Source organism: Parus major, chromosome 24 (genome assembly GCF_001522545.3).
Source record: "Parus major isolate Abel chromosome 24, Parus_major1.1, whole genome shotgun sequence".
In the NCBI taxonomy this organism is placed as follows: Eukaryota; Metazoa; Chordata; class Aves; order Passeriformes; family Paridae; genus Parus; species Parus major.
In genome coordinates, this window is record NC_031792.1 from 27,047 (window position 1) to 54,377 (window position 27,331).

Sequence of the window (27,331 nt, forward strand, 5' to 3'; positions counted from 1 at the left end):
TCTCTGCTAGCTGATCTATCAATATGGCCTTCCAAGAGGTACCTCTCAGGCAGCCACCCCATTTTCCCCAGTAAGCTGGCTTAGCCCTCCCTCCAGTAAGCATCCTGCTGACTGACCTCTCCCATATCTGATCCTGGGCTCCAAATTCCATTATCCTACCTGCTCTCTAGTCTGGCTCATTCACTAGGGATCACACACACTTGCATGCCACCTAGCCCTGGCCCCTCCCTGCATGTGCTGAAGTCTTCCCATTTGCTGGAACCACTAGCTGTGTCCCAGTGCCAGTTGCTGGCACTTAGACCTCCAGAGGGACATAGTGTAGACGGTCAGCTCGCTCTGGGGCAAAAAAAACACGTTGGGTTAAGTAAGCCAGCAGAGACTGTATTCTCACAGATCAGCAACATTTTAAAACGTTAACCACTTTCTCAGCCTTTTTTTTCCTTTTTTTTTTTTCTTCAATGTTCCCATGTTTTTTCCCTCTATGCCTCTTTGACTGCTCCCTCTCCTTTGGTGCTTCTCTTATTATACCCATACTATAAGCCCATATGTATCACACATTCCCACAATTCCCTAAAAAGCATCTCATGGTAGTTTTTTTCACATCACTAAATGCTCTTCCCCCCCATGTGCCACCCTAAGGCAAATGCCCCTACAGACAGGGATACCTGTAAGTCTGTAGGCATACTAGGAACCGCTCTACTCCACTCTAGCCGGAAGCTAGGCTCCGACAACGGGCCGGGCCCAGGGGCTGACTCCACCCCTCAGAAAGCGCCGCGCGCGCCCGGCCAGCCGGCGGGAAGTGCTGCGCGAGGTCGGTAACTCCCTCCCAGCGGGCGGGTCGGCACCGCGTACTCGCGGCTTCGCTCGCTGATTGGCCGGACCCCGTGGCCAACGCATTCAGAGAGAGCGCGTCGGTATCACACAAGCGACCAGTCAGCAAAAAGCTTCTCCCGGTAGATGCACCAATAGCGAGGGGCGGTGGTGCCGTCCAATGAGCTGGACGCTACTTGGCGGGAAGTTATAAAAAACTCCAGGCGCGGCACCTCCGCTCCCAGCGCTTCAGCAGCAGAAAGGCACGCTATAGTCGGCAGGGGGAAGAGCAGCAGTAAGGCCCGCGCTAAGGCCAAGTCTCACTCGTCCCGGGCTGGGCTGCAGTTCCCGGCAGGGCGCGTTTACCGGCTGCTGAGGCGCGGGCACTACTCGGAGCGGGTGGGGACCACTTCGCTCGTACATCTGGCGGCCGTGCTCGAGTAGCTGACCGCTGAGATCCTGGAGCTCGCAGGCAACGCGGCACGCGTAAACAAGGAGCTGCGAATCAATCCCCGTCACATATAGCTAGCGGTGCGCAATGAAGAGGAGCTCAACAAGCTGCTGGGCAGCGTTACCACCGCGAAGGGCGGCGTCCTGCTGCACAGGAAGGCCAGGAAGACGGGCAACGGAGAGCAGTCATAGGAGTACGAGGCCGGCCGGCCGGCCCGCCCTCCCAACACGACACAAAGGCCCTTTTCGGACTCCACTGCCCATCGGGAGAGCTGCGATCCGCGGAGGAGGCGGGAGGAGGGAAGAGAACGAAAGAAGCCGTGGCCGGCCTTGCCTGCGGGGGGCTGTACAGGAACCGGCCCGGGGCCAGCGAAACACCGAGTGCGAGAGCTGCTCCGTAAAGGCCCGTTAATTTAACTCTTACTTGCCTGTGGTACATTCAGTGGACGTTGCCTAGGAAATAAAACTGTTTTATTTGCAAAACAGGACGGTGTCGTTTCAGCGTTTCTACAAGCCCTGCGGAGAGGATGCTGACTTAGTAGCAAGTGCAGGAAGCCAGAGTAACTGAAATTTCGGCTTCTGCTTCAGCTCCCCCTTCACTGGCTAGTCTACCTAACTGGCTCTCATGACCTTTGTGGACAAACGCACAAGGGAAACCAAAATGGCTGTCCATTCCCTCGTTTAATATTAGCCAATTGGCAAATCTTCACCTACCTGATAACGGCAAACTTAATTTACCTTCACTAAGACCAAAGGTGAATGTAGCCTCTCTGCTACTTTACTATAAGGAACATACTAGCAGAAACCTAATGGGAGCCTTCAGTGATTCAGTGACTGGAAAGCCCCAAATAATGACTACATTAAGCACTCAGCACAGTATAGCATTTTAGTACCAGCACAGTTGAGTCTCCCGTTATAACCTAAAAAGCGCTTTGCTCCTAAATGGAATTGAACACTTAAAAGCTTTTATTTGATTTTTAATTTTTTCTCTTAGCTTCCTAGCTACAAAAATTGTTGACACTACTTCAAAGAGACACTTAAGAATTTAGAGAAATTTGGAGAGGGATGAAAACTCCGAAGAGCAGAAACTACTCAAGTTAGTTAACTTCATATTTCAGGTTTTTTGCACCCAAACGTCAGGTAAGACTGGTTTGAATGTTAAAATAAATCCCTCCAGAGGATCATGACGTAGCTGCAAAGACTTGTAGCTAGAGCTGCAGCACTCCTGCTGGCCGCACCCCAGGTTCAGCGGGCATCGTTGAGCTGCCTTGCCACGCTTAGGATATGCTTTGCTCCCTTGCTTAGAAGTAAACTAGCTAGTTCAACACCTAGGTTCTCTGCAGCTTCCTGAGCCTGACCAGGAACATTCTTGGCCGTGATGCCAACATGCTGCACATCATCATTCGGTCCATCTTCATTCTGCAAATATAAACACCTCAAAGTAAGGCAGCAGGAAAACAGTGGGCAAAGAATTAAGACATCCATGAAACAGAGTCTGATAAGCCTCAAGAACAGTGAGCTGTTACAGCTTACAAGAAACTAGACCAAATATAATCTCTTTCTAAAGGCCTAGTTTTTGTCATTTAGCTTCAGGCTTGAATTTGGAAGCCACCATAGTTCACGTACCTGATGGGGATAACTAACACCAGTCTGCATGGTCTCCTTCAGGCTATCAGAACCATCCAAGCTGTAGACTGCGCCTGTCAAATACAGCTTGGAAAAATATATAGAATGGATTAATACCACATTAACAAATAAACAAGCAGCCAACTACCCCTTCTTTAAAAAAACCCACCCAATATACAAAGCAAAGTCTGGAGGGGAAGGCTTTTGTCATGCAGTGGGATCAGCATGAATAGCGGTACAATGAAAGTATAGGAAAAGTAGTCCCTGTTAGGGAAGATGTGACTTCTCGAGGAAAAAGCTCAAGGTTTTTCTAGATTCCCACCTTAATCACACTCCATTGTCTAAAAACAGGTTTGGTAGGGTCAGAAGCAATACTTTCAGATCTCAGGACAACATGAAATAAGCAGGGGTGGAGCGGGGAATCTGGTATATATTATAATGGAATTTTCTGAAAGACAGCTTCAGTAGCCAGACCCATTCTTGTACTCCTGCTTTGGACACAAACACAGAAGGGTCAAGTCAGGAGACTATCTGCCCTAACTGGCTATAAAAATAGCTGCAGAAATTAACTTCAGGAAATTATATGGAAACATGCGCACACTTGGAATAGGTTTTCAGAAATAATCCATGAAAAATATGTAGTACTCCTCACCTGGCCATCCTTCAGCAGGGTGTTGACAGCAACAGGGACACTACATCCACCCTCCTAAAACACAAAGCAGCTGACACTGAGACTCCTAGCCAACACATTCAAAGCAAAGGCCTCTGAAAAGTTTAGGCTGCACATAAGCCTGCCCATCACTCTTCTGGCCCTTTTTGATTCAGAAGTACTCTCCTTTGCAGTTTTAGAGAAGCGTAACAGATTTCCCATACTATGGCATTAAGTCAACTAGCAGATCAGTATTTACTGCTGCAGGCAGAGCAAGGGTGCCAGACCTACCAAACGCTTCATGAAGGCTCTCTCAGCAATGCAGCACAACACAGTGTCTGCATCATGCAGGGCAGATACCATATTCAGTATCTCTTGGTCTTTGGCACGAACTTCCACTGCTAAGGCACCCTAGAAGAAGAAACATAACAGAATAGAATAATTCTTCAACTTTATGCATCTGCATGTGTACTCCCCATTGATCATGAAACAGAACTCAGAGGCTCAGACCTTTTTCACTAAGGGAGCAATGCTCACAGAAATACAGGGTCATCCTACAGTAGCTGCTATAAACAGAAGATCAGGACTTATTCAGCCAAATGTTAAAGATCATGCTGCCACCTTAAACCATTCTAGAACTCTGCATGGTACTTGACAAATGCATGATCAAAATCACTTTTTCAGACTGAATGCTCTAGTTTAGCAAGTTCGATACTAGCACAGCAATCCTGCATAAGCTCAGCCATGCAGCCAGCATGGACTGGAGCAGTCTGCCCACCTAAAAACAGGAGCATTAAGAATGTGCTCCAAGGCGGTGTTTCAGATCCACCCTTCAGGAGTCAGGACACCATGCACAAAAGAGTCACAGAAGAAAGACAATGCAGTGGCTTTGCACAGTTATCCTGGTGCAGCGTAATACCAACCCTGCCAGAATGTGCCCCATATCTTCCGTGTTGCCCCACTGTAGCTGTGCATGGATTACCATTCTCATTTACTGTTTTTCTATTACTGATAGGAATCAGGCCCTAACACACAGGGTAGGAGAGCAGACTCCCACTCTTCTAACAAACTGCGCCTAAAACAGTGTAACAGCCAACAAAAGAGATTGAAGTACTTTTCTGGTAACCAAGACATGAGAAGTCTTCAGCACAGTTAACTACTCAGATATATCACATTGCTGCTGGCTTTCAGTGCCCTTTAAACATGGCTTAAGGAACATAGTTGTGATGTACCTGTCCAACAGCATACAGACAATCTTCAGGGCCTAGGAGCTGGAAGAAAGTGAAATCAACAGTTAACTCGAGTTGCACTGTTCACAATACAGGAAACAAGAACCATATTCCTGTCTACTACCAACTGATTTCATGTTAATCCAAACAAATATCACCTGTCCCTTCCCATGTCTCAGTATTTCCACCACAAAAGTGAGACAATGCACTTTCCATCAGCTGGAGCGCAACACTTTGTGAATTAGCTAATCACTAAAATCTCAGCATTGCACAGTGCTGCATTGCTAGACCAGAGTGCTGTGAAGTGCTAGGAGACAATCAGATTAAAAACTGTTACTGAACCATGGCAAGCTGAAAATTTCTGGTACTTAAAAAAAAGCAAGCAACCAAAAAACCCCAACCACTCCTTCCTGAAGTGCCTCAAATCAAAGCTAACATGGCAACAGTCAGGAGATTGCATGCTTTTCTTGGACAGGACAACCACAAGGTCTGAAAGGCAAACAGTTGATAGTTCAGATGAGAATGGTATTCACCTCACCTGGCCAATGCGATTTTCCCAGCCCATTCTCTTCAGCCCAGCAGCAGCTAGGATGATGGCGCTGAAGTCTTCTTTCTCATCTAGCTTCTTTAAACGGGTATTTAAGTTTCCTCTCTGTAGAAGTGATTAAGCAAGCACAGAACAGCAGGCAAAGAGTCCTACAACCACTTGAGTCTTAACAGACTGTACAGAATCCAACAGTCTCCCAAATAAGAATGTCAGTACCATCCCAAAAGAAGTGTTAGATATGAACAACTGTTTCTTAAAATAGAATTTTGCCAAGTATTATGGAATATTAGTTCAAGTGCTGAGTCTACTAAGAATGCAGGCCACTGAAGTACACTATTAGCACCCAACTCCTTCTGTACTGCAGAAAGAACTCTGCTCCTAGGACTTAAGTAAAAATGCCTTTTCTCAGTAAGTCAGCCACCCACATCTAGCTGGACTAGTGGTCCAAACTGCATCCAGGCTTACTGGAAACCCAGCAACATTTGGTCACATGCCCATGAAAAGCACATGGGAGGCACCGTCACACAGTTTCTCAAATACTGCAAAACATACAATTCATCTGTATGCTCAATCCCCAGCAAGATCAAGGCTGGCTGCTTCTTCACAGCCTCATGAGAAAGCAGAGACAGAATGGCTACAGTGCTACCTCCCCCTCAGAACAGGGTAGTGGAGAACAGCCTTTGAGAAAGCAGATTGTTCTTCTAAGTCAGGTGGCACAAATCAGCCTCAAATCCAGATTTTACACAAAGTTGTACTTTCCTGTTTGCAGCTTTACCCAGCTTCCACAGCATGCCAGAAAAGGATACAATATCCCTGAATTCTAAATGAGGGAACTTCTTCTTGAGCTGAGCTGCTCTCCGAAGTGAACTGGTTCCAATCACACTGCAGGAAAAAATGTAATCATTGAAATCCAGAACACTCCTAACAATTACCTCCTGCCAGATATATGACAGAAGGTTCAAGGAAACAAATGGTAACTTTTTTTTTTTTGTTGTTGTTGTTGTTGTCGTCATTGAAATGAAGATCAAAAAACTTGTCAATGATTTGTATCTCCTTAGAAGAAACAGAACCACTCTGTGAAGTTGAGCATGAAACGTGTCTGAAGCAACTCCCAAAAAGCCAATTTACAGAAATGCTTCTGACGAGCAGTCCCTAGCCACTGTCAAGGACTGATGAAACCTCATTGAAAGACAACATTTTTCACAGAAAAAAAGTCTCCACTGCCCCAAAATAAACCAGACAAACACACAACTAAGTGATGAAGTGAATAAAATGGAGAAACTTCATCAAAGACAGAAATGCAGTAAGCAGAGGACCTTTGAGTATAGAACTGGAAATCACAGAAAACTACAAGTCTGGGCATTCCTTTCTTGAGATACATGCTGTTCACTTCTTTTCGTAGAATCATATAATACACTGACTTGGAAGGGACTCATCAGGATCACTGAGTTCCAACTCCTAGCCCAGTGCAGGACAACCCAAGAATACCACCATGTGCCTGAGAGCATTGTCCAAATATTCTTTGAGCTCTGTCAGGTTTGGTGCTGTGACCTTTTCCCTCAAGAGCCTGTTCCAGTGCTGAACCACTCTCTGGGTGATGAACCTTTTCCTGATATCCAACCTAAACCTCCCCTGATTCAGCTTCATGCAACTTCCTTTGAGTCCTGTCACTGGTCATGAGACTGAAGAAATCAGTATGTGCCCTTCTGCTTCCTCCTTTTGGTAACCTGAAATCTAAACCAGATGCAATTTTCCTGCTATCCAAATGCACAGAAGCACAAGTCTTTGTGTCATGGCAAGTTTATTTCTTTCACTTTAACATATAAAAAAATATCTTTCTAATAGCTACCTTAATCTGAGCAATTTCACTCTTTCTCAGACAAAATATTCCAATAACCTCTATGGAAAGACAGGTCATTAAAAATGGAGAAACCATAAGAAAGCGATGTCAAAAAAACAAGGAAGAAATCAGAATTGGCTGAGTGAGAACAGAAGCATAGTTAAGGACCATAAAAACCAAAATCCTGCACCAGACACCCTGTCTGCATTGTATGCATTCCCCAGCAGTAGGCAGAATATCAAGGAGCAGGAATTTACTTGAGTGATCATGGCAAGAAAGGTTCTAACTTGACAAAGTATTGCCACACAAAGGTGGCCTGAGAGATGAACCTCACACAGCATGCAGCACTCCTGTGAGTCAGTGTTACTCTTTCCAGCAAGTGGGTCCAGGTTAAGGTCCATGGAATGCTCACAAAAGGCAGTGTAAAACCACTACAGGATAAAGCAATGAGCTGACTGACCTGCCAATGGAAAATACCAATCAACTGACCCCTTCTGTTTTCACATGTGTCTTCCCCTTCTTCTCCTACTCACCTCTTTTCAGGAAGGAGGCTCAGTGTTTTTCCACAGTTTTTGGGATGAAAGACAACAGCATCAAGTGGGTTTTCCCTTCTGCAAAATAATGCAAGTGCAGAATGCCTGACACGTCATTTAAGGGAAGGCTGCTAAGCTCAACAGTTCTGCTATCATTTCCTGCAAGAACTGCCTCTGGCTCCAAAATACTCCATCATCACTGTACAAGCAAGAATTTTCAGTACATGTGCTAGCTATGGAACACTAGGGCAGCCTTAGTGTTCCACTAGAGCTTCCAACCATTTTGGAGATTGGCCACAGGAAACTTTTGAACACCAAAAAGGACCTATGCTGGCTCTTTTACCAACACTATAAAGTGCAATACCCCCAGAGAATCAACCCTCGTGTCTACACTTACTTGCAGACAGCGCCAATCGTAAAGCCAGGAGGAAGAGAAGTTGGCAGGTCCTTCAGGGAGTGAACCACAAGGTCAACTCTAAAAATTAGAGGATAGTAATATCAGAGAAAATATGGTGGAGCTCATGTGGCAGTCTACCAGCGGCCTGCAGGTCCCCTACAGAAAAGTTTGAACCCACTTTGGGAATTAATTTGGAGAAGGGAAAAGAATTTCAGGCTTCCATATCCAGGATTACTATACAGTTTTTGCGTCACTCCTTAAAAAGCTACTTCACATTTGCCTCTTTTCCACTTACCCAGCAACAAGACACTTAACAATCAATCAGACTGAATGAGGGGAAGATGCTGGAGATATTCACACAGAGAGACTCACTGCACCAAAATGCATCAGTACGTAGTTGGTATTATGCTTGAAACTTCAAGTAACAGCAAGTCAGACTACAGGCTACCTGCTTTGTGAAACACGAAATTGTATACTAATTACATGATTGTAAACTCTTTGGTCTCTGTATTTTTTCACCAACTTGACAGAAAATGCAGTATGATGTAACTATGTGTCAGAGATGCAGAAGAATATCTTTGTTTCAAAAGACACTTTAACTAAGGCACCACTGAAACCCTCCTCTGAACATTGAAAAGAAAGAGATAAATCCCCCAGCACCTCAAACCCACAAAACCAGCACTAATCTCTCTCTGTTCAGGCACCTGAAGCAATGTTTTTTTGTAGAGAGAAGTTGCACAGAGGACAGCACAATTTGCCCATTGCGTCTGCACATTTAGCTTGCATAAGTTAATAAATGTTAACAGGGAGCAAACATAAACAGGTTATATTTATGTTAACATAAATCTGTTTCACAATACATTACCACCAACAAGCAAAGCATTTTTAAAAAAATATATTCATAAATGGGAATCATACAAGATCACATCCTCCATCCTCCCAGAGTATTACAGCATGTAATACACAAATAACAATAAAACCTAACTGGGGCAGACCAAGTGATAGAACAACTCCAAAATGCATGGCCTAAGCCCAGGGTAGAAGGGAAAAAGGGGGTAAAAAAAGACAGTGACTTATTAAAGGACTACTTTTTTTTAGCCCAAGACTGAAGAAAAGTAGATCACCTATGCAGCAAGCCAAATATGTCCAAAGAGCATCACATGCCAAGGAGAAAGACAAAACAGTAAGCTCTTACTCATTTCTTTCAAGTGCACTTTCCAACTCTTTGGTGAAGAGGCTCTTCTCTCCAATCTACACATAAATGGAACAACATGAATTACAAAAGAAGCATCAGCCAATATAACAAATACAATTAGCTCTTGAATAAAGAAAGAACAGACCCTTTACCTTGGAAAGTGCTGTATCCAAGATCTTGTCCCCAGTTGTTGACATGGCCACTGCTCAGAGACAGTACAGGTAAAATGTGAGGCTTGACAAAAGCACTGGGCTTAGGCTGAAAGTACCTATGCAAAATGCCATGAGCAGTCACACACTCTGGTCTGAACACTGACTCAAGCTCAATACAAGAGCACCTCACTTCCAGAAATACACTGCACTCAAGACAAATGAAATTTAGACCACTTTCACTGCCCTTAAAAACAAAAGCAAGGGGAAAGAGGGCAGGTTTGGGGAAGAGCTGACCCAATGGAAACTGCTGCAGTCTCTCTGGAGTGCCAGTGAACATGTATAAAGCAGTTCCCTTCGGTGTAAGGCTGAGCTCCCATTATTCCTTTTGAAAGCCTTGAGCCCCAGACCAGAAAATGCCCCTAAATGCTCAGAGGGGTGAAGCCAGAACAATACCAGATTTGCAAATGAAGCAACACAACACCATATCCATCGTATACTCAGCACTTAAACCATCAAGAGCTTATGAAATCCATCTATCTCCCCTAGAAGAAACCAGCAGCAGCAGTTACTCAGCCACACAACTGAACTGAATTCAGACAGAACTTTCAGATAAACTTAAGACAGACCTCCTCCTCCTGACTCTACACACATCTTGCACACAAAGATAACCCACTGGCTCCTGCTGCCATCTACCCCAGGGCAACATCCAAAAAAAAACTTACCAGTCTCAAAGTGGAGGTCAGGGTATAGCTCACGGAGCATCGTAACTACGCTATCGGTCTGAATCCGGGCCAGCTACAAGGAAGCAGAAAACAAAGTCCTAAAGAAAGAGCACGTTGTCCATACAGTAACTAAGGAGGCCCTGCCATTCTTCCACAACCAGGCATGCATGACCAGTACATTCTAAAATGTACTAAATCAAAAGCATTAGAAATAGGTTGTCTCAAGTGAAATCACTCATAGCTATGAACTCCTTGAACTTCTATCATGACCAGAGCACTTCACTGAAGAGCTTCTTTTATTGACTGAAGTGCCACATGTCCCCACATCCAGCATTGATGTGATTCAACCACTGATGAAACACTGCAATAAATTTATCGAGTTAGGGAGAGTGACTACAACAGACCTACAGATCATGGTTCTAATGCTTTCACTTCCTAGTTTCACAAATGTGGAACACAACTGCTGAATGATGGCAGCTCATCAGCAAGTGGGCAGAAAAGTAAGCTAAACCATTATTCTGTGGCACAGTGGAACACTGGGCTAGATAAAGTTTAAGTTAAAGTTTTAAGTTAGGGTTAAAGCCTCCTGCCTTCTCTAAGAGTATGAATTTCACCAATACTGCAAGCTTTGGGAGAAGCCAGTAAAATTGCACTGGCCTGACAGAAAAATCCAGAGTTAGTGTCAAATACAAGTTACTTATCCTCTATAAGAACAAAGATCTAGTTAGGGGTTCTACAAACACACATACAAAAGTAACAGCTTACATCACTGCATACAGCAAGAAACAAATCTCAAAGCAGTAAACTGCAAGAAAAATATTCTGTTGTGTAAGAAAACCAGAAGCAAATAAAAGACAATCACTAGTATATCATTTCTGCACATGCAAGGGGCAGCAGACTCAAGACAACTACAGATGAGTTCCAGCTTTTCTCCCACCGAAGGGCTCAGGACCCTTTGGTAATTAACGTCATTCTCAGGACTGCAGTTCTGTACAAATACAATGAGTGTATGTGCCTCGCTTTGTAAAGCGCTCCAAAAGCCTCAGGTTATTACATGCGGCAGCATATACGCACATGGTTATCTCCCATGTCCTGGTGTCTACATAAAATGCCTTTGTGACAGCACAGAATTCTACCTAGAACGTGCTACGAAAAGGAACGAGATTATCTGAGCGCAAAGGCCTGAGGGTCGCTTATCTCCTTTTGCGAGGCTGCTCCTCCCTACTGTAGTTCGCTGGCAAGAGATACCTCCTCTGTCTCTGGATATGTCCCTTCCCCGGCCTTTGAGCGGGCTGCAACCAACGGTCACTGGAGGGCTTTCCCTACAAGAGCTGCACAGACTTTGCAAGTTGCACAGTCCTAGCCAGACCCGGGAGAGACCCGCGCCGTCGTCCCCGGCCCCTGCACCGCCGCAGTGCTAACACAGCCCTGGCTTTCCAAACTTCTTTCCCGAGTTCCGCGGAAGGAGTCGAAACGCGCGAACTCAGGAAGCTCAGGCCGTTCCTCAGCCCCGAGAAGCACGCAGACCGTGCGCTGCCCGGGACCAACCGGGTGCCCGAGCGGGAGCACCCCCGTACCCCAGCCCTGCCACTGCCTACCTGGCTCCGGCGGGTGCCCACGCGGATCGCTCTGCCATCCACACCGTTCTCTCCCTGCGGCAGCAAAGAGTCGGCGCCCGCCCCGTCAGGCCCCCCGCCAGACTCCGCTCGCGCCTGGCCCACCGCGGCCGCCCCCGGCTCTGCCATGACCACCGGCCCTCGGCGCCCCGCACCACCACGTGACCGGCGGCCTCCCCCCGCCACCCCGATCACGTGACCGGCGGCGCGCCCACACCCGCCGCAGCGCCGAAAAAGCCCTGCCCTCAGAGGCTCCGCCCCCCCCAGAGCCCCCGCCCCCTCAGAGGCCCCGACCGGCCGGGGCCGGTCAATGAGGGCCGGGATGCGGCACTGCCCAGCCAGTCTGGTTTATTGAGGGCCAAGGGATGGAGCCAAATACAGGTGCCCGAGGACACAGCGGGGGACCCCGTACAACACGAGAGGGCGTGTGGACAGGGCCTGGGGTCAGGTACTGCGCTTGGTGTGGATAAGCAGCTCCCGCTGCAGGCCAGCCTCGATCGTCGTAGCCGTCTTTCCTGAGGGTAAGTCCGTGATCAGGGTGAGCTTATTGAAGACACCACGACCAAAGTAGTCAGCAACGACTGAGAAGCCATCGTTTGAACACTTGAGCTGCCAGACACAAAGTGGCAGCATCAGCAAAAGCGTCCAGAGCTTCTTGCCTCCAGTGCCTTTCCTTTCTCCCCCTGCAATTACAAGCCTCTGGCTAAGGGGACAGGGCAGCCCATGTCAGTCCCTGGCTCTTAGCTCATTCCATGCAAGGGCTGGGTGTAGCAGAAGAACCTGCTAGATTTTCTGACACTGGCCATCCCAGTTCCTGTTTCAGCCCCAATTCTGGGCCACACACCAAAGAGGTAATGAGCAACTGAATTAAACAGGAAGGTGAGTGCCTCACCTGTTCTAGTTTCCCTGTGTGTTAACATTTTCCAGATAACGTCCCATTCTCACACTTACCACTGACTTCATCCTTGGGGAACACAAGGTAGATGCAACATTTTGGTGCTGCCCCCATCCCATTTCACACTATTCTTCTCCCCTTCTCCCTAATTAGTTCTATACAACCTGTTGACCAGTTGTCACACTGACCAATAGGTCTTGAGATCCATCTGGGGGTCAGGTGAGAATAGATTCTCTCTTTCACCTTCATAGAGCCAACAATGACTCTTCATGTCCTTTACACAATGTAGTCAGTCTAGCGTCTAATGCCTCATTATCCAGTTAACATAACCTTGTTTACAAAATACTTTCAAGCCTTACCTGTGTCTCCCTCCATTTACAGGTCTGTAAATGAATCTAAACTCTATTTATTTCAACTTGGTACGATAAGCAATGTTACCCTACCTGATGCTGAAACTGATCATGCAGATCTCTCTTCTGCTCCTGGGCTCGGATCATGTCCATTACTTTGCGATTTTCTGGCATGCAAGTAGGACATTCCGAATCACTCTCAGAGTAGCTTTCAAAGCAGTGCTGGTGAAAGGAATGACCACACAAGAAGTGGACTGAAGGGAGCTCCAATGCACTGGTGCAAATGCTACACTTGGTCTTCTGGAAAATCTTGGGACTGAGTGACAAGATAGAGAAGCATGAGAAAGACAAACTACACTTTACCTTACTAAAAGAAAACAGCAGTTCTATCCTTGTATAGGACTGTCAAGGACTAGACAAGATAGCACACAGTCCTGCACCTTGCTTTTAGGTCTTCGATTTCCAGACGGATCCTCGTAGTTTCTTCTCGGTATTTCTGAATTCTCAGCTCATCTTGCTCTATCTGGCGACTTTGCTTCTGCAGTTTGTTGACAAGATAATCCTTAATCACAGAGAGGGTGGCTGTGGAGTTATGAGCCAGCGTCTGCACAACTGAGAGCAACCGAGATGTTAGTTTAAACACAAGCACAAAAACTGCAGATATGCTTGTACTGCCAGGGCAGACTTCATTTCCTGGGACAGGTCACTTGCAGGCAAAGACAGCTCGCATTCTCATTGAGTCAGAAGAGCTCACTTAAAGATTCTTTTCCAGTTTGATCTCTTCCAGAAATGGGTGACTGGGAGTATGTCTGGATAACTCAGACCAAAAGGGACAAAAGAAGGATCCAGTAGTGGATTGGATTCTAGTTCTCCACCATGGCATAATAGGAGTTTCAGCATGCCCTGCACTGCCACACACTGATGGAAGAGAAATCCTGTATGAGACATCTCACTGATACTGCAGATCTTTTTCCCTAACTAGGGAGCTGTGATTGACATAGTTCCTGCCTATAGAGCAAATTATTACTTCAAATGGTAGGCTCCAATTTCATTGATTCTTCTCGTGTCTGATCTACAGAAAGCATTACAACTAGTCTGGATTGGAGACTTTTGTGGTTTGTTTTTCCGGTTTTTGCTTGGACTGGGGTTTTATTGTGGGGGAGGCTGAATGTCACATGTCATTACCAAGCAGTGGAGGCATAAGATTCTTGTTCTCAATGTGTTTCAGCACTGCAGCAATATACTCTTTGCAGTTCTCCTCCTTCCGTGCAAAGTAGCCGAGAGCCTGCTCCCAGAGACAAGCCTCTTGGTCACCATACAACTCGCACACCTCGATCACCTTCTTGTACTGCTCATTCTGCATGTGGTAGTGCATGATCTGTTGGAAACTATGGGAGAAAGACTCATCAGCTGCAACAATCCATCTCGCCCTTTGAGTTGTTACAGGGACCTCAGGTTTTTACCCAGCCATGCAATCCACAGACTCACACAGAACTCAAAAACAAGTCTTTTTTTCCCTCTATATAACTGCCTTGCTTCAACAGTGAGGTATTTCTGCAGAGCAATCATCTACAGTTACCATCTTGAGACACTGAACAGGTCACTACCATTAATGGTACAGACATTTATGGCTCAGAAGTGGCTGCAGTGGAGGCAAGAGGGGAAGGACAGGACTCTAAAAACAAGAGTAACACTCACAGTTTGCCCTGCTCATAGAGGTAGAGAACACCATCCTTGAAACTGTGCATCTGACATAAGACCAAGGCTTTATCAAAGACTGTTTTGAACCTTCCACTCTTCAGGAGGGTGAGGGCTTCATTGTGCAACTTCTCCTTTATCTACAAAGGGGGAGAGGTCAAGAAGAGGAACACAGGCACACCCACATCCACACTATTTTGCACTAGGATCTGACAATTAGGAGGCCTTTCACAAAGGTCAGTTTGGTACTTGTTCTTTAACCCTTTTAAGCAAACAGGACATGATTTTCTTTCCCAAACAGCCAAAATCCTCACAGATCTAGGCAAGAAAGTAAAGATACTTTTGTGTACAAGGCATCTGCTCACAGAGTATCTGTATTGTCTGGAATGTGTCCTTAAATGAGATACAAACAAAACAAGCTCAGCCATCCTGAAGGGAATATTTTCCCAGGTACTAGGCTGGTCTCCCCTTTGGGTGCTATTTGTCCAGCACAGCATATCTATTGTCTCATGTTGTCAATGCCCAGCTGGAAAGGGCATTGCAGGAATGCAAGTATGATTCACAGATAACAAATCTCTGACTCAGAACACAATGCTGGAGGAGCTCAAACCTGCTCATCTTGTTCATGTGCCCAGTTCTGCAATCGAAGTTCCAGTAAGGTGTCATAGACACCCTGTGGAGAGTCAGTCTGCACCTCAGTCATGTGCTCCAGAAAAGCTTTCAGTTCTCGGGAGTTGTTTGCAAAGACTGGGATGAACTCCTCTGAATTAGCCTGTAAAATAGTCAGAAAAAGACATGCACCCAAAGCAGTCTAAGCCATACCAGTGCTTCCTTCCTGCCACGAGGAATGTTCATTTCCAGAGTCTCAGGCAGGGACAGATACAGCAGAATACAAGATGCCAATGACATCAAGGATCAATCCTGAGCAATAGCTTTAAGAGGTCCCCTGCCTCGATGGCTACCAGAATGGGGTTTCTCATAGAATCATTGAATAGTTTGGGTGGGAAGGGAACTTTAACGGTCATCTAGTTCAACAACCTGCAAAGAGCTGGGACATCTTCCATTCCATCAGGTTGCTCAGCTCCTCATCCAACCTGACTTAAATGTTTCCAGGGATGGGGTCATCTACCACTTCTCTGGGCAACCTGGTTCAGTATTTCACCACCCTCATTATAAGTTCTTTCCTTCTATCTAGTCTAAATCTGCCCTCTTTTACTTTAAAACTATTACCTCTTGCAGCATTACAACAGGCCCTGTAAAAAAGTTTGTCCTCATCTATCCTACAAAACTCTTTTTTAGTACTGAAAAGCTGCAATGAGGTCTCCCTGAAGCCTTCCCTTATCCAGACTAGGCAACCCTAGCTCACTCAGCCTTTCTTCAGAGCAGGTGTGTTCCATCCCTCTGATCATTTTTATAGCTGTCCTCTGGATCCATTTCAAAAGGTCTGTGTCTTTCCTGCACTAAGGGTTCCACAGCTAGACACAGTATTCCAGGTGGGGTCTCTTCTGAGCAGAGTTTGTTTAGGTATGATTCTCATAATACCTAAAACATAAGGCTGGCAACACAAGGCATGCAGAAGCACTTGCTGCAAAGTTATTAATGGAGAGCAACAACTCTCAGTCTACACAAACCATACCTTTTTTCCTTCCAGCATCCCAGGGCCTTCATTGCCTCCTGAGGGACGGTAATCAGTACAAAGGATCTTCAGCAATTCAGTGGTCTCATTAGGGACATGGTGCATCAGGATTTTACCATATCGCTTCATGTTACTCTCTGCCTGTTCAAAGGGCAGTCTCCCAATGTAGTGCAAAGCCTCTTGGTAGTTCTGTGAAGACAGACAACAAAACAATCACAGGACATTGGCCTCTGCCCTCTACTTCGAGGTTAGGACAGAAAGCATTGAAGATACGCTGTGAGTATGCCACAAATACCATTTGCTCTGAATTATCAACCTAATTCACTACTCCTGCTCATTTTCCTCCTCAGGGAGAAAGACTGTATATAGCCTGGGGGAAATGTTTAGATGAATCCCCAACTAACCACCCTCCCTCCTCTTAAAGGGCACTGTAAAAAGCCAAAAGCAGAAAGGCAACACACCAGCAGCAACAAGTAGTATTGCTGCTGCTCTCATCAGCATGCTATCCTCAGCAAAGAGGTCAGTGAAATTATATTCTCACTAAAGAGGAGGCTGAAGAATTGGTGGATATATATAACGTGCAGTTACATCTCCTCACCTTGATGTCCTCTAATTGGATTTTGAGGTACCATTCATGATGTTCATGCTTCTCTGCCAGGTACACTGCATGGGAGTAGTAACCAGCTTGGCGAAGCACCTTGATAGCTGTTTCTACATCAAAGTGGACCTCACTCTCACTTGTCTCCAAGAACAAAAGCAGACAGATGGTCCCTAAGAAAAATTCTAACAGTCCAGAAGCAGCAATCATTTATGTAAGAGGAGAAAAACATGAGCAGGGACAATTTGGTACCTCTTATGCAAGGGAAAATTCACCCATGAAGAAAGGAAGGAGTCTAACCACTTCTCATTTGCTCGCCAGCTGCACTGGCAGAAGCAAGCATACTCCAGACCCAGACGGCAAACCAACCTAACTGACAATGTAAGCAAGAGCTTGGAAATAAAGGAGTAAAGACCAGGGTACTGAGTGGTAAATTCTTCTCTTAATAGTCATACAGGAGGGAATTTACAATGTCACCACTACCCCTTTTTAATTATTATGATGACATAAAAACGTGGCACGATTCCACTTCCCCCAATACCTTAATGAACTCTTCCAGTTTGGAGCTGTCTTTGAGTTTGGTATAGCAATTCAGCAGAAGCGTAGTGTGGTCTGCATTAGCCAGGGACTGCAGATGGAGCATCTGTAGATAAGCAGTGAGGTTGTGGATACGCTGAGCATCCAGGAATTTCCGAATAACATAAGATGGTTCTAGCTTCCCTATAGTTCTGTGAGGGGAAGAGTCATGTTACAAGATATTGTATACTCATGAAGTCAAATAAATGGAGAAATTAACAGAACACAGAGAAGCCTTAACTTCAGCAGGCGCTAACCCTCTTGGGACTGCTCAGCTATGCATCAGAAGCAACAACTAGTTACGGTGTAAGACCACCCATCTGCATCCACACTGATACAAAGGCCTTGATCAGGATGACCATGACAGCATAGAAAGAGTTAATCTTCCTTTAAAGGTGGCAATGAGAAGACAGACTAGGCTCTGAGCACAACAAACTGGGAAGCCAAAAACAGAGAGTATCAAAAGCTACATTTTGCTTCATTTCAGTCACATAACTCAAAGTCAGCTTTAAATGCTTATGCTCTAGACATGCAGCAGTTTTGCCACGGTTACTGTGACAGTTAAAGCAAGTCAAGGTAAAAATATATGCTGACTCTCACTAGATGTCAGGGACTCCAGAGCATCAGCTCCAATGTAACACTTTGTGGCATTTTAAAAATTGAACATGAAGTTTTCAGTAAGCCCCTCTGAGTTCTAGTTTTAAAAAACCCAAGATGTATTCAAACTGACATTGAACTGTTTGAGTATTTTCTAAGAAGACTGCCATACATGGTCAAATTCCATCACCTATCTTGCACAGAGTGATCCCTTCTTTATAATGATGTCACCAGGCCCCACTACATCCCAATAGGCCTACATTATTCATGTTAAAATATGATCAAAGAGAAGAACTTTATCCTAAGATGCACAGAGTGATTTTCAAGCAACATGTTTAAAGACTTTTAGTCTCACTGATATCTTTCTCTGTATAGGTAGAATTTTCACCTCAAGTTTTGTGGTTGGTTGTTTTTTTTTGTTTGGTTTGGTTTCTTTGGTTGCTTTTTTGGTTGTTTTTTTGTTTGGTTGGTTTTGGTTTGGTTTTTTTTCCCTGGGCTGAGACAGAAATGAAGGCCTATGTTGCTCCCACGTATTCTACAACATCACAGCTCCATAGGACTCCCACCTACCGGATATACTGCTGAATGGCTCCATCATGGTTTCCTTTGTTATAGAGATGATCTCCATACTGCCGGAAAATCTCTGACAAACCATCGCTGTCCAAGTGGTGGCTCTTGGCCAGGTTAATGGCCATTTCAAATAAGTTCTTTCTGAACAGCATCTGTTAAATACATGGTAAGAGCAGTATGAGAGAAATACCACCCCACAAAACAAGTTCAAACACAACCGGAAAACAAGTCTTCTCCTTCTTAGTGCACACATGTGCTTGGGCCATTACATACCAACTGTCTTACAACACTGGTTATACCGAAAAGCTACTCGGTCACTAGTTATTAATTCACTTACCTGAATGGTTCAATTTTTCGGTCTGCAGAGCCAGTACAATATTACAGACATAAGGCAGAGACTAATAAGAAAACAAATTTACATGCCTCGAGTTTGGTTTGTGTATCCTTCTCCTGTAGTACATGGATTTTCCCATCTCTGGTCAGTACATAGAGAGAACCCCACTCTGCCAAGACATCCACTACATCATCAAAGATGGAGCTGTATGCAATGAATTTGTTGCACAAGTCATAGATATTCAGGACTTGTTTGTCTGAATTCTGTGCCTCATTCCCAGCAAATTCTGACCTGGATAGCAGAAGAAAGTTTTAGAAAACAAGAACATAACTTGAAATTTTGATACCTGTTTGAACTAGGGATGTATAGAAAGCAAGACAAACAGAGTTCATTAAGGCAATTAAAGTAAGCAGATCCAGAGGGGATGTATTTATACACAAATACCATGTATTTATACACAAATTCCATCATCTTGGTACACTGAGAAATTCATAGGCCTGGGAAAAAAATCCCACTCACTCAGCACACTTAATTGTGCTGTTCTCACAATGGAAGTTAATCAAAATATGGGTCTGGATGAACCTCAACAATGTCTGACAGAGTCACAATGTGCCCCCAAGAGCAAAGCTTCATGGGGAAAGCAAGAGAAAGAAAGAAAAAGAGAAAGAGAAAAAGCATGAAGCTGCATCAGCAAAAAGAACTCATCTGTTTCAAGGAGCCCTACTTTGGGGAAGTCTTTCGGTCCTTGGAGACAATGATGAGGTACCCGCGATACCAGTGAACAATCAGCTTTTGTCCCTCGAAGGCAAAGCAGGGGCCACGTTCATCTGGTTGATAAAGGTACACACATTCATTTCCTGCCACAATGAACTGGAGATCCTGTGAGGGGTCACTGAGAGATGAGCAGCGTAATCCACAACCGTGAGTGTCCAGCTCCAGGTGAGGATAGTCTTTCACTGAAAGCATATAAGACTACAGAGGAAACTCAAGGGTTTGGGGATCACTCTGAACTAGACTCTGAAGTCAACTGAATTTGCAAGTCAGAGTCACGTTTTTTTCAACTACCTTCTCACCTGGATGTTCTCTGTGGTCACCACAAATAGATGTGTTGCTTTGCCAGACTGTCGAAAAGCAAGGCCAGTAACTGGATAACTGCCTTCATGTAGGATCTGGGTCTTACTATGCCGATCTCGAGTGATGTCTCCTTTAGTAAGCACAACACTCCCATCTGCAAAACCTGGTGAAGTGGACAGACTAAACTATTATACAACACACCTGAAATTTTATCCAGCGTAAGTTAGGGAAGCTCCAGTCAGCAACAACACCATGCTCACCCGCATGGTGTAAAGCAATGAGATTGCCACGGGTTCTAACGTCAAGTCAATCTCTGCCAAATTACCCCCCAACTGCTCCTGTTACAGTTCAGAGCTGTCACACAACTGCACATAGGATAGCACTGTCCAGCAAGGGTTAACTTGCTTTCCAGACACAAACTTCACATGCAGATTAATTCTGTTTTACTAGATTTTGTTTTACAAATGGCCTTCCCATACTGCAACTGTAACTATCATTTCACATCCTTTGCATATTCAAAACACACTACACACTATAAAAAAAGACCAGAGGGAGAGTTTTTTGAAGAAGAGTAACACACGCAGTTTTCATAGCTTGCCAACAGTCCCAGTCTTGTAAGTTGTTCCAGGGTTGAAGGCCACCATACATACAGGGAAAGCTTTTTGATTTCAGTGTAGGGACCGAGTCAGCTGAGAGCACATGTAATCTCACAACATTACTGCTCTTATTCTGTCAGAAGAGTTAAGCAAGAAATATTACCAAGAAATGGTTAAATCCAAAAAGGGAGATTTTCTTTTTTCTTTGAAAAAAGGTTCGTATAACGTGCTTGAAAAAATACCTCTCTAACATTAGGTATCACAAAACTCACATTTTTTTCCGGTACCAATAGAAACTAAACTTAGTACTAAGTTCAGTAAATACATAGCCTTACCAACTGGCAGGGTAAAGAAGACATCAACTAAAAATATGTGCTTCCGAGTATCAAAGTTATTAGTGTAAATTATACAGTCAGGTTAAATTTATATGTTTATCTCTTGAGCCCTTGGATAGCACGAGATACACAATATCTCTGTGAGAATAATGTAACAACTGAGTGAAAAGAAAGCTCACCAGGACATTCTATGCTGATTTTTGCATTATCTATTCATGTTCCTTACCTCTCCGTATGGACTGTAATATTGTTCAGCTTTACTTACCGATAGCCATGAAATTAAGATTCTCATGGACAGTTAGGCAGGATACAACGGTGGGCTTGTTACCCGGTATCGCTGGAAAAATTCGTGTGCAAAGAGGATTACCGCCATCTCGTTTCTCCAGGTTCCAGACTTTCACCTACCAACAACAATCTGGCATAAGCAAAACATGAGTTGTTAGAAGGCCAAGACCTGACATTAAAATGTTATAGTACCCAAAATGAACAAGCTACTTAAGGTAAGAAAGGGCAACTAAGATCATCACAATAGTCTTTAAGAATAAAGCTTCATGTTACAAATGCATTTTCCTCTCTTTGTTATTCAACTTACCAAAGGATTAATACCCTCTTCATCCTCACCAATAGAAACCAGGATACTGTGCTGCTTCAGCTGGTACAGATGCGTCACCCTTAGCTTGTAAGCTTGGAAACTGCTGAGTTGAAGGGAGCGAGGCAAAAACCAAATCTGACCTTCCATATTTAGATCACAGTTAAGGCACATAAAGGGAAAAAAAAAATCCCCACACCTCCAATCATACAAGGATCTACACGCCTTTTGCTGATTCCTGGTATAGCTACAGCAACCGCTTCTGCGGAGCAACCCCTGAACACCAACACGTCTAGCGTCGGTTTGGGTTTGGTTTTTTTTTTAAACAAAGCACAGCCGAGAGCGGAAAGCTGCCGCACTCCCAAGGCCGGAGTACCCTCCGGCGCGCGCTAGACATCGCCCAGGACTCGCCTACCACGCAGCCTCGGCTCGGCCGAGCCCCGCGCAGGCCACAACGCCCGGCCCCGCACAAGATATCTCCGAACACGAGGCTTCCCCGGCCCGAGTCGCAGACTGCGATGCCCGGGGGCAGCGCGAAGGGCTTCGCACTGGCCCCATCCGGCCCCGGCGGCTCCCTCACCGTCTCCCTGTCAAAGAAGACAAACCGGCGCCACTGCAGGTAGGCAGCCATGTTGAGACTAGCCCCGCGCGCCCGCCCCTCACGTGACCTGAGTCTCCGCCCCTCAGGTAACGCGGCGGGGCGTGCCGGGCGGGGTAGCTGCACTGCCAAGAAATTTTACTTCAAAGATTGAATTTTGAACGTCCATATTAAAAAATATTCCAAAGCCTGCTAGGAATTTAAAACTCAGAACAACCTTAAATGAGTCATTTTACAGTAACGAATATATAATTTTTCTAATCTGCCTCTCTCCAACAAGGCCTTAATAGTATATAAAAAAAGGCTTGGTATTTAAATGTGGCTAAGAATTAATGAATTTGCTGTAAGCTCAGCAGGATATGACTAATTATTTATGCGTTATTAGTGACAGATTGAGCTTTTTACCTTAACAAAGAAGAGTAATAGTAAATACATTAAAAATAAAGCCATACCTTTGGATACGTTTGTCAGTTTCAATGCAACCTCAGCAAACCAGAATGCATTCAGCGTTTATGTACTTATGCAGTACTTCATTTCATTGCAACTCTACACTTCTACTGCTCCAGTGTCTCAGGCACTGCTCAAAGTGGGACCTTGTTGTTTACAATCTAAAGTATTTAGTTAGCATTATGGTAAATTCTGTATGAATCTTTTGTTAAATTGTTTACCTTAAGCTGTCAATTAAGTGCTGTTAGGTTTGCTGTTAAACCTTTATGCATAAACCACTGGTCAAGTAAGTCCAGGGCACAGTTGAGCAAAGGCAGTCTACTCTGAACCTTGTGACTCAACTTACCCATTCCTATCCTTACTTTTTTCCCCTGAGCCTCCATGTAGATAATTTTGGGTTGATTTTAGGTTTGGATTGAGTGTAGTCTGCCTTTACTGTGTGCTTTAACCATCTAGGCCACAGCAGTGAACCTTGCCACTGAACTTCACCCTACTTTTACATTAAGCCTGCTTTTGCCAACAGCTTTGCTAGTGACTTTTAAAAGCATCTTGCCAGCAAGGCAGAGCTCAGGATGAGTCTTGCTGAGACATGAGGACACAGCCCCAGCAGGATCTGCACCGCTCCTCTGGCCCCCTGCAGAAACTCTCATTGTCGAAGTCGAGGGTAACTTGGCAGTGCAACCAGATGCCACACACTAGTCTAGTGGAGACAAGACTGCGGAGCATTCAACCCTGGAAAAACAGCTACCATATGGAGGATCTGTGCAGAAAAAGGATGACTCTCATGGACATAGGAGAGTACTTTTCCATTTGTCATGTGCCTCCCTTTCTTGAGGCTTCTCTTCAAAGGTTGTTGCATCCAATGCAATCCATGAGTCTCTGTAAGGACACCAGCATGCTTTTCACTCAGCAGAGTTAGAAGAAAAAAACAGAACAAATGGGAGTTCCAGGGAGCTTTTATTGAGTTTCATTAACAAAATCAGGATTTTTCCATTCATCTTTTTTTGCACTCACAACTCATGAAGCTCTTCACAAGTCAGTGCTGCAACACATACAAAGCCAGAGAAAACACATTCTCAACAAAATCTTAGCTCCACTGGAGAGTTTGCCAATTGCCAATTTAACAGAAAGCCAATTTTCCCCTCCCTCCCTTGACTGTTTTGAATGACTAGACCATATTGTTTGCTGGTTAACAGTAAGAATATCAACCCCTTGTCTAGGGTCTACTGGATTATGACACTCCACTTGAATTGCAAATAATTTCTTTTCTTGAAATAAAAGTTCCAGTTTTGTTCAATAAGGGGAACAGTGACTATTTTCTTCTCCTGACACCCCTTCCCCAAAATTACTGGTTAAAATACAGCAAGGCTGTATCTTAATAAACACATCCCTGCCCCCCCTCCCCCCGCCCCTTACTCCTCCCTAACTTGTCTACAGCAGAATTTAATAATGCTTCCACGCAGAGGCATTTTAGCAACACAATGATGAACTGAGCAAAGCCTACAGGATAATCTGCCAAAGCCTTCTTGTGAAGTTCAGATGCATGCTCTTTGGTCCAGAGACCTAGTTGATTACAAAGATAAACTGTGATTCATAAAAGATGGATCAGAAGATCACAGCAAGCAGAAAACTCCCTGCAGGGACTACAGTTGCCCAACCTTTACCAGGGCAGCTGTACTGCTGAAGTCTCTGTGAACAAAATTCACTTTGCTCTCAGGAAGACCAGCAGCCCCAGCAGCACTACAAAGTTCAGCATCAGGGCAAGAACCACCACAACAGCAGCTGAAGAGATGTGGCATGACAGCTCTGTTACCTCTTACAGAAACTAGAGGCAAGACAGCCATCTGCTCAGGCTTGTGTCCCATCAGTCATTTGTAAAGAAAATAGTGTTTGAAGCATTTTTAAATCCTTGGAGCAGACACCCCCCCACCCCCCCATCCAAAATAAAAATAAACAGAATATCAGAATGAGATGATTTGATACCACCATATACACAACATGAATTCATGTTGAGCTTCCCTGTTCTTACCCACAAAAACAGTCAGAGGGCAAGGAAAGATGCTCCCATCTCATTCTGGAAACTGAAACATGTATTTGAGACCAACCCACCCCCCTCCGTTTGGAAACGGGCCTCCAGCCATTGCAGTGCCCACCTGACTGGACACCTGAGTGGACACCCAGACTGGTCTACACATTCTCTCAAGTGGCTGAAAACTACATGACCTCCTTCACAGCCACCTCACCCAGCCGTGAAGCTCCATTTCAGAGACTTACAGAGTGACATTTTCAGACTTCCAACAAAATAGAAATGCAGAACACATCAGGTTCTCATTCTCATCAACTTTGTCAGAGGATGTATTTGACCTAGGGCTCACCACTGAAGGCTCTGACTAATCCATCTGTAAAGGCTGGCAACCAGCAAAAACTGGAGCTCACAAGAAATCTCATGAAGCCAAGATTTATATATACACTCCTTACTCTTGGGTATGCAACAAAACAACCAAGAAAACCCCAAACCAAAATAATAAAAAACAAACAAAAGTCCCAAACAAACAAACAAAAAAAACCCACCCACACACATACACACAAAAAAAAAGAAAAACAAAACAAAAAACAAAACTAGGATTATCCTAGTCTTCTGGAGCATCTTTCCATTAGCAAGATCACATCTGTTTGAGATAGCCTACTAGCACCAAAAATAGGCTGCTTCCTTCTTGACAAGAAGCCACCTAAAAATGGTGCCCCCCGATAGTTTAGGTAAGTGCCAGTCCTCAATGAGAGGCCAATTTTAAAGTAATACTTTTGAAAGTTCTGTGCTTCAAGAGGGACCATCAATGCATGGCACCAGGCTAACCTACCACAAATCCAAGCAGAGCACACACACCTGACTTGACATTGCTATCCTGTTCTTGTTATATGTGCATGCCCTGGTGAGATACAAAATTTATTTACACTTTCATGTCTTTGTTGCATTAAAATGATCCCTCTTCTGTCTGGAAAATCATAAGCTGGCTGCAGTACAGGAGCAAGATTTTACTTTTGGTCGAAGTTACCACCCATAAGCTCCCACTCCCACCCCACCCCCAAAAAGCACCCCAAAATTGTTTACATTTAGTACCTGCCAGTCAGATGTAAGCTATGTGGCTCACAGAGACCAAGCTCTTGAGTTTGTACTCTAGTGCAGCATTTGCTACAATTATGGAGTCACTGCTGACAAAAAGAAGAAAAACATCCCAAACACAAAAACCTTTCAATCTTGTTAAGTTTTTGTCAGGAGGCACCTGGGTTCTATTTATGATCATCAAGGAAAGGGATGGCTAGTCCATCCCGTGATTCCAAACTATTTTACTCCAATTCAAAAAAAGGGTCAAAATGGGGAGAAATTAAGACAATTAAATCCTGCCTCAAAGGAAAGCAAGCGTGGTGTGAGTACAGCATCTGTATATGCAATGAATGACTGAGCAAAAGGGATTGTATTCACCCAGGTGCCTCCTGACAGTGGTGGTTAACAGGCTAAAAGGGATTTTTAAAAGGGTAATTTTTTGATTTGTCTCACTCCTTTTGCCTGTAGATCAGGCCAAACATCAAGCATGTTGGGAGGGGCACAATTTAAAGCAACACTACTTGACCAGAAAGCACTTTTCAGCAATATACAATGCAAAATGACAGACAAAAACTCATGGCAAACCAGAGTAGATGGCAGTTTCCTGTAGCTTCTGACATTAAGGGGTTTGCCCTTACCTGCTCACAGTTCTGCACAGAGGCCACTCTGGTCAGAAAATGCAGTGCTGCAGGAAGTGAATCAATTCCATAAAGCTCCAGAACTGTCAGTTTATGCATGTAAATTGGTTTTTTACGGTCTCTCAAACCCAAATCCACACCTTACATATATACTGCTCAGCAACACCCACTGGATTTCCCTTACACCATGGTGGAACACAGGTCATGGACTCCTTCAGAGCTTGTCAAGTTCCTGAAGTTTCTAAGGGGAAAAATCAAAGAGCATCTCCCAAAAGGCTGAGCTATGGATTTGGAGGCCTTGGAACCCCACAAGTGATCTCTTCCATATGAGCAGTACAGGACTGCTGCTAGCACGAGAGCAAATCCACCTTGACAAGGGACACTTGCAGTGGCCTGCAGTTCATAGAGGTCAGAGCACTTCTCATTGTCTAGTGTTGCAGAAAACTGAGCCCCTCTCATCTTTAGCTGCTCCCATAATCAGTCTAATCCCTTTAACCTCAGCAACCTTCATCATAAAAGGAAAAGTTATATATGAACCCAAAGAGAAAAAAAAAATCGTATTTACAAAGTTTGTACAATATACACATCTGATTTTCTATGGGACACACTGCACCAGAAGAAAGAGGGCCATGGCTCTGAAACAAGTCTACCTATCAAGTGCTGTAACTACTAATGAAGACTCATGGAAACCAGTCTTTAGTGTTCTGCTAGAGCACAGGGCTTTTCTTATGGCTCCTGCAAAGGATCACAGCCTACTCTTCCCTTCTGGAGCTATGATGCTGCACCTAATCAGCCCAGATTTTACGTTGGTTTCATTTTAAATACAGATATTTACATTTTAGGTGAACTGCAGATGCATATCAACTCCTCCAATAAAAGTAAAAAGAAAAAAGAAAAAAAAAAAAAAAAAAAAAAAAAAAAAAAAAAAAAA

The 27,331-nt window shown here is 44.6% G+C and overlaps 4 protein-coding genes across 10 annotated transcripts in view; 1 reads left to right on the forward strand and 3 right to left on the reverse strand.

Moving 5' to 3' along the window:
• The first annotated feature begins 23 nt into the window (after window positions 1–23).
• Window positions 24–1,743, forward strand: LOC117245483 (histone H2A-beta, sperm). Its single transcript, XM_033519654.1, is given in 2 exon segments — window positions 24–38; window positions 970–1,743. Coding segments are annotated over 2 exon segments (498 nt in total). The 3' UTR covers window positions 1,453–1,743.
• A 389-nt stretch (window positions 1,744–2,132) lies between these two features.
• HMBS (hydroxymethylbilane synthase) lies at window positions 2,133–12,086 on the reverse strand. Of its 6 annotated transcripts, none has more exons than XM_015649617.3 (13): window positions 11,749–12,086; window positions 10,151–10,223; window positions 9,429–9,478; window positions 9,277–9,332; window positions 8,082–8,159; window positions 7,685–7,789; window positions 6,118–6,193; window positions 5,303–5,416; window positions 4,768–4,806; window positions 3,827–3,946; window positions 3,539–3,592; window positions 2,887–2,973; window positions 2,133–2,679 (listed from the first exon to the last, which is right to left on the reverse strand). In XM_015649617.3, the coding sequence occupies exons 1-13, from the start codon at window positions 11,893–11,895 to the stop codon at window positions 2,506–2,508; spliced, it is 1,173 nt and encodes a 390-aa protein (XP_015505103.1). In that variant the 5' UTR covers window positions 11,896–12,086; the 3' UTR covers window positions 2,133–2,505. The 6 variants fall into 6 exon arrangements, with proteins under 6 accessions (XP_015505103.1, XP_015505104.1, XP_015505107.1 ...); XM_015649618.2 differs by having other exon boundaries at window positions 7,685–7,762; window positions 11,749–11,895; XM_015649621.2 differs by having other exon boundaries at window positions 9,429–9,544; window positions 11,749–11,765.
• An 11-nt stretch (window positions 12,087–12,097) lies between these two features.
• On the reverse strand, window positions 12,098–22,276 carry VPS11 (VPS11 core subunit of CORVET and HOPS complexes). 2 transcript variants are annotated; one of them, XM_015649608.3, is made up of 16 exons: window positions 22,092–22,272; window positions 21,618–21,766; window positions 21,291–21,426; window positions 20,094–20,257; window positions 19,745–19,992; window positions 19,110–19,311; window positions 18,687–18,838; window positions 17,485–17,671; window positions 16,944–17,087; window positions 16,346–16,534; window positions 15,320–15,481; window positions 14,710–14,849; window positions 14,197–14,399; window positions 13,452–13,623; window positions 13,105–13,327; window positions 12,098–12,375 (listed from the first exon to the last, which is right to left on the reverse strand). In XM_015649608.3, the coding sequence occupies exons 1-16, from the start codon at window positions 22,243–22,245 to the stop codon at window positions 12,211–12,213; spliced, it is 2,790 nt and encodes a 929-aa protein (XP_015505094.1). In that variant the 5' UTR covers window positions 22,246–22,272; the 3' UTR covers window positions 12,098–12,210. The 2 variants fall into 2 exon arrangements, with proteins under 2 accessions (XP_015505094.1, XP_015505095.1); XM_015649609.3 differs by having other exon boundaries at window positions 12,339–12,449; window positions 22,092–22,276.
• Window positions 21,341–27,331, reverse strand: part of DDX6 (DEAD-box helicase 6) — a 20,170-nt gene continuing 14,179 nt past the window's right edge. Inside the window, exon 14 of the mRNA XM_033519667.1 lies at window positions 21,341–21,440. The gene's annotated coding sequence lies outside the window, so the exon portion shown is untranslated. The remainder of the gene's footprint in view (window positions 21,441–27,331) is intronic.

Coding starts and splice junctions, on each gene's coding strand:
- VPS11 (XM_015649608.3), bottom strand. CDS start 22,245: ATGGCTGCCTACCTGCAGTGGCGCCGGTTTGTCTTCTTTGACAGGGAG. Junction 21,767..22,091: donor GGGAAGCCTCGTGTTCGGAG/ATATCTTGTGCG, acceptor ACTGTGATCTAA/ATATGGAAGGTCAGATTTGG. Junction 14,400..14,709: donor CTCTATGAGCAGGGCAAACT/GTGAGTGTTACT, acceptor TTTCTCCCATAG/TTTCCAACAGATCATGCACT.
- HMBS (XM_015649617.3), bottom strand. CDS start 11,895: ATGGCAGAGCCGGGGGCGGCCGCGGTGGGCCAGGCGCGAGCGGAGTCT. Junction 5,417..6,117: donor ATTTAGAATTCAGGGATATT/GTATCCTTTTCT, acceptor TCACTTCTACAG/AGAGGAAACTTAAATACCCG. Junction 4,807..5,302: donor GGGAAAATCGCATTGGCCAG/GTGAGGTGAATA, acceptor ACTTTCTTCCAG/CTCCTAGGCCCTGAAGATTG.